Below are 9,982 nucleotides of genomic sequence, written 5' to 3'. Positions count from 1 at the left end.
CCATCTGGATGTCATACCGCGTTGTGTTATTTTAATGCTTAAAGATGTTTTTGGCACAGAACTGCTCTAATAATTAATATTAATTTATACGGACGTTGTTACTATCTTCCAGCTTAACGTTTACAGATTGTTTAATCGTTAATCATAATGGACCGCAAAAAATATCGTTGGTGCGTCGTACCTGAATGTAATAATACTTCTATATCTTTACCAAACAAATTATTTATTGATGTACCACGAAAAGCAGATATACGAATAAAGTGGTTGCAGTTAGCAAGACGAACCTACGACGGAATGTCTGCAGACTCACCGATTTAGTTCTGTGAGGATCACTTTGATGTAAGTAAATAAAAATAGTGTTTCGGTTTAAAATAAATCGATGAAAATTTCAATTAATTAAATCATTTTGTACACCCAGGGAGGTTATGGTTATGAGATGTATTTATTTATGTTTTAGCTGCCACATGATATGGAATAGAATATTTATTTATATAGAATTTGGTTGTTACACAGTAACCTGAGATTGCCTGAGAGTCTATGCAGTGTTGCCAGATCATAATTTCTCTTTACCCCAGGATTATTTGAATTTAAAATTTTACCCTTAAACCAATCATAAATAATTCGGTACTTTTTTTTATATCCTTATCTATGCAGACGCCACTTCTTTCTTCACTTCCACTTCAATAATTATTAATTTAATTATCTCATTTTATTAGGAACAACCAGCTGTACACGAAAATTGTATTGAATAAAAATTATAATTGTTTCATGGCCTACAATTTTGTAGGAAACATCTTTCTCTAAGCTCAATATTTATTACAATACCGTGAAACAATAGCTTTAATACCTTAACTCGTAGAATTACCCCAAAAATTACCATAAAAATACCCTGCTGATTCAGTTTTACCCTAAATCTAGGTAAATAACCCTAATCTGGCATTATTGAATCACTGTTCAAATGACAAGACTTGTCAAGTTGTTTATCCACGTATGACGTCACACGAGACGAAATGACATAATGTGCAGTTGCGCGGGAATTATAGCTATTTAACATTTAGGCATGGTTTTATGTACTTTTAAGCTTTATTTGTGCAAAATAATACTATTTTTCTCTTTGGCTATTTATATCCACAATGATCAATTTAAAACACCTTCTGAAAATTTGTCCGGTCCCCTATTAGATTTTTTAATTATCAAAATTTTACACTAATTTCAAATAAATAATTGCATTAAGCTACTAATTTATGTTACTTCGTTTTTATAATTCAATTCCAGAAAACAAACTAGGCGGTATTATGAAGTTTTGAATTAATAAGCATTAAGAAATAGAATAGGTAGTGAGGGTATTATAAACAAGATTTTACCAGTGAAGATAATGGCGTGCAGCGGGTTGGAGGCCCAGAGCTCCACCATGTGCACGGCGGCACTGAAGCTGCAGGTTGGGGGTGTCCGCAGAACAGTACGCAAGGTTGTCGGAAGTCACTGAGCGCGTCGTCGTGTAGAGCGCGTGCGTGCCGCAGCCGCGACGAGCGCACCAGCGCCGCGTGCGGGAACGGCTCCTCCGGCACGTACACGCGCGCCTGCTTGGTCGCCGACACCCATTCCGCCAGGATGTTGCTGTACGCCAGCGACGAGTCCGCCACCGGTGACACCACGTACAGCGGCACGTGCGCAAGACCTGCACCTTCTAAGTGGGCCGATAGACACTCCAGCAAGTCGTACAACACGCCGCTCGGATACACTGGACATAGTACTGAGCCGCCGCCGCGCAACGTTACCGTAGCGTGCACGCACAAGTCGCCCAGCATGTGGTCCGGGTTGTGTGCTGGCGTTTGCGTCAGCGCTGCTAAGATAAGCAAGTCTGCACCGCGCAGCGCTGCCTGGTTGATTGGCCGCGGGTGCGTCGTCAGCGTGCTGGATCCACTCACATACGCGACTTTCTCGTGAGCAGAGCGCAGCAGCACCCAGTTGGCGGAGCCGAGAAAGCCGGAACTGACGGCTGTGGCGTCTAGCGCGCCGTAGATGTCGACACGCTCGTCGTAGCCGACGACACGCACGCGGGATAGTGCGCGTGCGATGTGTTGCGGCGCCAGCAGACGGCGCCAAGCACGCGGGCGCACAGCATCTGCCAGCGGCGGCGGGAGGACGTGAACCGCTTCCTTCCATCGCTTTGCCGCACCACTATCCTCGCCACTCGCTGACACCCATTCTGAGAGCTCCTCCAGGTAGAACCTGCATTCAGACACTGCAAGTTACTCATATCCAAACATAACCAACATTGCAAAAGCAGTTTAGTTACCTTCCAATCTGCAGTGTGGGCTCTGTTGCATACACTTGTCCTTTAAATCCAGTTTCTTCTGTGATAAATGGCAATGCCAACATACAAGTGTAGTTGGAGATGAGAATGACATCCAGTTGAGAAAAATCCACCACTTTGTCCAGAGGAGGACAAAATTCTGAATACTGTCCACAAATACTCTTCCACAACATTCCTTTAGTTCCTGAAGTGATACAAAGAAACCAAATAAATGTGATGTACTAAAAAAAAATATTAGCTTTACTGAGATTGGTGAAATCTTTTTAACTTAGTGTCTAAAATACTGATCCACATTTTTTATATATTATTGTGCTAATATTTATTTTTTTATGTGGCTGTAAAAATTTGTTTGGTATAAATGTATCCTATAGTATTCACCAATAATGTAACTTTGAATTAAACAGATACAGAATTAAAGCAGCAGATCTGCAGATTAATGCATTCTAATAAAAAAAAACACAAAGTAAGCATAATGTTTTATTTACCCCCTCAAGTAGTGGATCATTATGATGTGGCGGTGTATAGTTCGGTAGGGAGGCTAGCCTGGTGCTTGGAACAGGAGGCAAAGGTAGAAAATTTAGCACAGAGTGTGCTGACAGACCACAATCCAGCATTATCAGCAACTCCTTGAAGGACAGCACGAAGCATGGCTTCGATGCATCGCTACTTAGGCAGTACTGAAAACAGTAACAATAATGTATTCAACCAAAACAATAATGACCGCTAAAATATTGTTTGGTTCATAGAGGCCGCATAATTGTGTAGACTGTCGAGGGTAATCATTTCTTGTCAGTCGACATTCAATTTTACTCCCATTCATTTACCATCAAGTGCAGAAGGATTACTTTGCCGTGCCCTTTTAAAAAATAATGGGCAACACTTATAATATTATGACTTACAACATATATTAAGTCAGTATAGACTTCCTGTTAATTGTAAGTTCTAATTCAATAATGCACATGCCACTTTCGTGTAAGTATCAATAGCAAATATACAACGACTTAGTCAAATACATATAGATGGTAATAACAGTGAACACTTAGCTTATAGCTTCACCACTAAATAAATCTTTTGTTACTGTTTTTCAAAGAAGGTCTTTAACATTTTCCTTTATACTTATGTCTATGATAGATTACAAATAGTATAATGATCAGGTAAGTAATACTTACAAGTTTCATGTTGTTGTTTTATAACCTCAAACATAAACTTTTTGATATCATAATGTTACAAATTAATTTAAATATATATTACACATCGTCTTGTGTATACGTCCTTCCTTATCAATTAGAATCAAGTTTACGCTTTTATTATCGTATCATAATCTATTCAAAACAAAAATAAATGGCTGTCAATGTCGACGCAGTAGTAGATTTTTTTTATAATTTTACGGCTCTGTAGTATTGTCCTTTGAGTCGAAATTTAATTAATAATTTTAGAAACCGGTGAAATGAAACTGTACACTATATTTTCATTATGTTACCCAAGTATATCGTCGCTGTAGGTGGAGAACTAATAACTCAAAATTTCTAGTTTCGAGATAAACGCTATTAACTTTTTTTCGTTATTTTTAAGCATTACTAAAAACTATAAATAATTTAATGTCGGTATTTTTATATATCTTGGGTCTTATTATTATATTATGCATTAACAAAAAAACTGACCTGAAGAAAAAAATAAAAAAAAAATAAAAACTTCTTATTTCATTGTTCCACGACAATGTTTTGTAAGTTTGTTGAAATAAACTAAATAACCTCGTATGGTTATTTAGTTTTGCCACACTAGAAATCATATGGTAAAGTAATTATAAGGTTTAATAATTACAATTAGGTATAGAGTTTATTAAAGTGAATACCATTAGGATTTTCAATGTCTAAATTAAACAAATCAAGTTGTTTAGTTCTTCTATACACTTGATTAATTTTGTTAAACAATAGACTCGAGGAAGAATTAAACAGCTCATTTTATTTAATTTCTTTACTATTGAACAGATTATAAGTCGCAGTTTATTTACTTTTTCTACAACAAAATATATATTATTTGAATATATTTGTTTCTCCACTTTTAACATAAAAAGCTATAATTTCGAAACGGGATAAGATAATGAAATGCTTTAGGCCATAATATGCGCCATGTTTTGGGCAACACAAAAGTGATGGAAGTCCAAAATGGCCAAAATCCGAGTTATTTAGTCCACCTACAACGACGATATATACTTATTACTTAGAGCTTGTAACGATTTTACTGTTTTAGATTGATAAGGTACTTCCAATACATTTTATGTCATGTTGGTTTGCAGTGGCGGCCCTAAACGACGCGAGGCCCTAGGCGAAAGCAAAAGAAACAGACGCGAGGCCCCGAGCAGAGTAAGAAAACATTCTTCTGTTTTAACAGTTTCTGTCGGTAAGAACGTAAAAAGGTCCTGCGAGGCCTCCCCTCTTTGCCTCTCCAAAGGCCGCCTCTGTTGGTTTGAACTTGAGTCATTGTGTTTCAACGCACATTGATAAAGGTTCGTAACCAAACTGATCTAGGTATACCAAACCGCGCGTTGATGTGCAACCGCAGGCTTCAAGAGAAAGATCTTAGATCATTCGAAAGTTATTGTCATTCTTGTGGTACTTTTCATTCTTGTAGGTACTTTTCTATTCGCTGCTTCATTAACTTTTCACATCGGAACTTTAACAGAGAAATCTTTCAATTGTGCTCACAAATAGTACTGCAAGGTTCACGGGGTGGTGAGACCATGGTATGGCCTCAGGGTTTTGGGATAAAAATTATATTCGTTGCACCCTTGTATCCATTACGCTTACCTTACCTACGTGCTGCGTTTGCTACATCGCCGTGTCATGGGTGTCTTGTTTAATTTTCCAAAAGTTATGTAGGTACTTACGGCAGAGACTGATTTATTTATTGATTGTAATATTAAATGAAGAGTTAAAATTATGGTAGCTACAGCGACGGGTTGGCGCCTCAAACCCACGTGAGAAAAGTCAAATAGTTTATTGCCGGTATAATTGGCTCAACTTTTACTAGAAGGAAGGAATAGGACTAAAGAGTAATGGGTCTGGGGTCAACTCATGGTAAGTGATAACTACATCCCAGAATATCTCACTTCCTGAGTAAAGGTTTTGTCCGGCTAAAAGGCACAAGGATGGGTATTGGGATGCTGGGGGATTAGGTAAATAATTCTGAAAAGACTGAATGTTTCAACAAAAACATAAAGTACCACATATTTACTCGTATATACATTTTATGCTCATACACACACATTCACAGGCCTAATCCCTCTCAGTAGTAGAGGAGGCCCGTGCCCAACAGTGGGACGGTATATAATAAGTACAGGGCTGATATAATTATATTATTATTATATTACACCCACATTCATGCTTTTTACCCCCGAAGGGGTAGGCAGGGGTACAACAGCTGTCAGTTTTCGCTCCGAGTATTCCACGGGACGGATCCCATGATGTAATAAAGGGACGAGCCTATCACCATTTCGGGCACAAATACAGACTCCGGACTGGTACCGTGTAGAAGAACCACAATTCGTGTTTCTCACACGTAGAACTGTATTTAGGTCAGAATAATTCAAACGGAAACATTTTTGTTTGCTCCGAAATCGGGTTTTCATTTTAAAAATGTAACCTATGTATTTGATAAATGGGCCCATTCGAAGTACGAGCCAACACCTGTGTCGCACTGTAGGGTGGCGCCTGGCGGGCATGCGACCTGCCAAGTAGAGAACTCGAGAGCGTTGAGCTGTACCAAATGTAGTATTTGTGCATGGCAGTTTGTTAGATCTTTTAAAATTAAACATGTCAGTGCAAAAGTTCAAGATTTCGAGTTACGACAATACTAAGTTTTTATAAGGATTTACACGGATGATGACCATTGACGTTAGACAACGGATCGTAAAACGGAGGTCAATCCTAAGGCCACACCATTACTTTAATTTATTGCCACATTCAAGGTCACTGTTGTCAAGAGTGTACAACTTCACCTTCGTTCGCCTATGTAATATATTAACCGGTTTTACGCCACGCAAAGATGACGATAGCAGTTTATTTTAAATGTCCCAAAAACGGATAGTAGCAAAACAGTAAGTGTCTAACTTAATAATGCTCGAAAATAATTGAATGTAACATAAACCTTTATGAATTAAACAATAAATTAGTACGTAACTAGCACATGTTGCATATTCATGTCAGAAAAGTAGTTAGTATGCGGCGGCAATACAGTCGTGCACGTTACTCCGTCTCGTACGCACCTTACCACTTGTTAGATTATAAGTGGCAGCCCAAATTACGCAGCAACTCTCCCTATTACCTTCGAATAGAGTGGTGGCAAGTTGGTATACCGTAAAGCTATCATTGAACGTCACCCTACCGTGTCCGACGTGCCCTGCGCCATGGCTCTCACCAAGTTTACGCGCAGCTCGTTGGAATCGCGAAATACCTTACGTGACGCGGTCATCATCATCGACAACATAGTGTACGACGTGACCGAGTTCCTGGAGGAGCATCCCGGTGGAGCGGAGATACTCCTCGACAATGCTGGTAAAGACGCGTCGCAGTGCTTTCACGACGTGGGTCATAGTGACACCGCATTCGAGTGGCGCGAAAAGTTCAAGATTGGCGAGGTGGTGGATGAGGACAAGTGGGAGGTGAAGCCACGCGAGGCGTACGCTGTTCAAGAACACGACGAGCTGACGTTGGCGAGCTTGCTGAGTGTGTGGGGCCCTCCGCTGGTGATGGCCGGGATCTCCGCGCTGCTCTACATGTATCTGTTTCAGTGATATTCACACATCTAAGACGTAATATTATGTGAGGTGTAGACTGCGGTGTTATTGGAATCGACGTGCTCCACGGTGACTGGTGGACGTGATTTAAAAGGAATGGTGATTGTTTAAATAGTTACATAAAATAAAATATGTGTATAGGAATAAGGTACTTAATTTTTAACATGTATAATGTATATTACACTTATCCTGACTGATTATAAATAGACAAGGCGCGACCTAAGCTGATGGTTTTAGACGCAATTAATTTTATACTAGTTACCTACTCACCAATGCAAGAGAAGCATAAAGATTGGATTTTTGTAAACTCGTCCCATAATCTCCATAAGTAAGTCCAATTGGCCTATCTGAAACTATTACATAGAATTCTTTTAAGCATTCTCAAGAACAATAAATGCCATAGTTTTATTGAATATAAAACGATCTCGATTGAAGTGTACTCGTATTACTTGTGGCACTTTTCATCGGTACAGAATTCCGCATTGAATCTGTAATAAGTATTGTGGAACAAAGTTTAGCAATAAAGGTTATATTTGGTGTTTTGTTGGTAATCTGTTTTTTTCTTAATTTCCTTTAAGAGTTTCGTGACGACCGGACGACGTTGGTTAGTTGTTACGTCATGTTATGTTGCGTCAATTGTCATGCTTCGATTTGAGATGAGATAAACATACAAGATAACTTTATAATTATTCCACCCATTTATTAAACAAAGTAACATCTTCAATTTATAACTGAAGAGCACAGAACTTCCGTCTCAATTTTTTTTCGGTTCCTGGCGTTTTTACATTACCTTCAAGGTGAACTAGAATGTAGGGGCAGAAGTTAGCAATTTGCCGGTAGAACGCCGTATGGAGCACATAAAAATATAATTACTTTGTAAGTTTGTAAGTATGTAGTAAATGCCAAATTTAGCACTAAGCTATTCGAAGCGACAATTAGAATTACTGTTATAGTATATGAATCTGGAATGAATTACTAGAACTTTACCAATTTTATTTAAGAATTTGTATTTCGGCTGTATCAAAATTATATCTGTTGAAATTTGATTAACATCCGATTTTTTTGGAATATTTATATAATTAATTAGAGCATGTAATTCGTTGTTTGTAAATGTTATGTGAGGCATAATCTGTAGGCTGTTTCTATCCCACCTGTAAACTTCTTTAATAGTTTAATTAAATCAAAACCCACCGTCCTTGATCTTTGATCATTCAACATCAACATCTAATTTAGTAGTTGTCAGTGAAGCACAAACGAGAAATACTCTTGCGTGCACAACCCGTGTAACTCACGATATCGTATATTGCATTTACTACCGACTGGTCATTGGTCCATGTCTGGTTAGTCGTTCAGAAACCGGTGTCGCGTATACACGGCGCGCCGAGTGCCTGCGCTTGCGATCCTATGATCTTGATAATTCTTTTCGACATATTGTTGTGCGAAGCGCGACTATAACTGATATAGTATCATCGATGACAAGTACATATATCGGTTAAGTAAAAAACCAGACTGGTAAGTCACGCTGAGAAGACAAATAGATAAACACTTGTGTTATCAGAAGCGGGAGGAGAGACGCAGGTGGAGAGGAGCGCAACCGCCGCCAGGAGGAGGGGCGTTCATTGGCACTCGTCACTCCTCACGGCCGACAGTAGTACTCGAACCACGTCGATCAGCGCGCGCGCACGCTTAAAATGGCCGAAAAGACATTCACCAGGAAACAAATTGCTGAATGGGATAACAAGTCCGAAACGGTATTCATTATCGACAACATTGTGTACAATGTCACGAAGTTTCTGGATGAGCATCCCGGCGGGCATGAGGTGCTAGTGCATGCCTCTGGGAAGGACGCCTCCGAGGACTTCGATGACGTAGGCCATAGTTTCGACGCAAAGGAGCTCATGAAGAAATATGTGATCGGCGAAGTGGTGGCTGAGGATCGTGTCGAGGTGAAGAAGAAGCACGTGGCGTGGGAGGACACCAAGACGGAAGGAGACAACGGCTTCCTTACCTCGTGGAAGTTCCCCGTGTTCCTGGGCGTCGTCGTGACGCTCCTATACTCGTACCTGTTTGGTTAGGGGCCGGCGCCGCGGCGTTTCTCCACATACCTCTACACTAATGTTGATGTACATATTTTGATACAAAAAGATGATGTAGGTATTTAATTATTGTATTTGTTAATTAATTGCGAAATAGGGATACGGTTGACACTACAGGGAGTGAAGAGTGTAGTGACCAATGTGATGATTAAAAGGAACTTAGTGTGGTACTTAACCTATATGGACCGGTACATATTACACCGGCTGTTAGTGCTATATTATACTTTTAATCTATACCGGTGAGTGTTAACCACACAGTGTGGTGATGTGGAACAGTTTCCTGACGTCTTGTTTTTGCTCGACGCAGGTTGACTGACGAGTATCTTTACTGAAAATATTGTGAAATTATCTAGATGTAAAGATAAACATTGTTAAGTTTCTTAAATAAATTATATTTTTGAACATGATATTTTCATATACCAAATTCTTCTATAGAGTTTAGTCATCCAAATAATTGGTATTGACTGATGTCTTCCGTGTGTTGTTATAAATATTAGTCAACAAAATAGGCCGTGCATTCCTTGGCCATGTGACATTGAAATGTCCCTTGTTATACTCGACCTGTGTGCAAAGTAACAGTAACCTAAGATATCTGTATGTAGATCTAGTTAACATGATTACTGTGCGTATTTTATGATCGTTACCCAGCCTTTATTGTTATTGGCGAGGTTGTGAACTCTGCTATTGTGTTATGCGAAAACAATGACTAAATATGTTTTGGTCATATTTTATATTTCTTGAGGCATTAATTATATAACACGTGTGGCTATGGCA

General features: G+C 39.2%; 3 protein-coding genes across 3 annotated transcripts; 2 read left to right on the top strand and 1 right to left on the bottom strand.

Moving 5' to 3' along the window:
• Window positions 1-1,308: 1,308 nt before the first annotated feature.
• LOC119191156 (integrator complex subunit 9-like) lies at window positions 1,309-3,572 on the bottom strand. Its single transcript, XM_037445045.1, is given in 6 exon segments — window positions 1,309-1,443; window positions 1,446-2,232; window positions 2,300-2,462; window positions 2,465-2,501; window positions 2,803-2,994; window positions 3,487-3,572. Coding segments are annotated over 6 exon segments (1,323 nt in total). The 5' UTR covers window positions 3,496-3,572.
• A 2,799-nt stretch (window positions 3,573-6,371) lies between these two features.
• On the top strand, window positions 6,372-7,663 carry LOC115450551 (cytochrome b5). The gene has a single exon (XM_030178610.2). It carries the CDS (start codon window positions 6,723-6,725, stop codon window positions 7,107-7,109), a length of 387 nt encoding a protein of 128 aa, XP_030034470.1. The 5' UTR covers window positions 6,372-6,722; the 3' UTR covers window positions 7,110-7,663.
• A 1,060-nt stretch (window positions 7,664-8,723) lies between these two features.
• Window positions 8,724-9,610, top strand: LOC119191155 (cytochrome b5-like). Its single transcript, XM_037445044.1, has one exon. It carries the CDS (start codon window positions 8,804-8,806, stop codon window positions 9,185-9,187), a length of 384 nt encoding a protein of 127 aa, XP_037300941.1. The 5' UTR covers window positions 8,724-8,803; the 3' UTR covers window positions 9,188-9,610.
• The last annotated feature ends 372 nt before the right edge of the window (window positions 9,611-9,982 follow it).

This window comes from Manduca sexta, unplaced genomic scaffold, assembly GCF_014839805.1.
Source record: "Manduca sexta isolate Smith_Timp_Sample1 unplaced genomic scaffold, JHU_Msex_v1.0 HiC_scaffold_1122, whole genome shotgun sequence".
Lineage (NCBI taxonomy): Eukaryota > Metazoa > Arthropoda > Insecta > Lepidoptera > Sphingidae > Manduca > Manduca sexta.
The sequence above is the reverse complement of the archived record's forward strand: the minus strand, read 5'-3'. Positions and strand labels throughout refer to the sequence as shown.

Bases quoted from the DNA above. Each gene is read 5' to 3' on its own strand.
- LOC115450551 (XM_030178610.2), top strand. From the start codon at position 6,723: ATGGCTCTCACCAAGTTTACGCGCAGCTCGTTGGAATCGCGAAATACC.
- LOC119191155 (XM_037445044.1), top strand. From the start codon at position 8,804: ATGGCCGAAAAGACATTCACCAGGAAACAAATTGCTGAATGGGATAAC.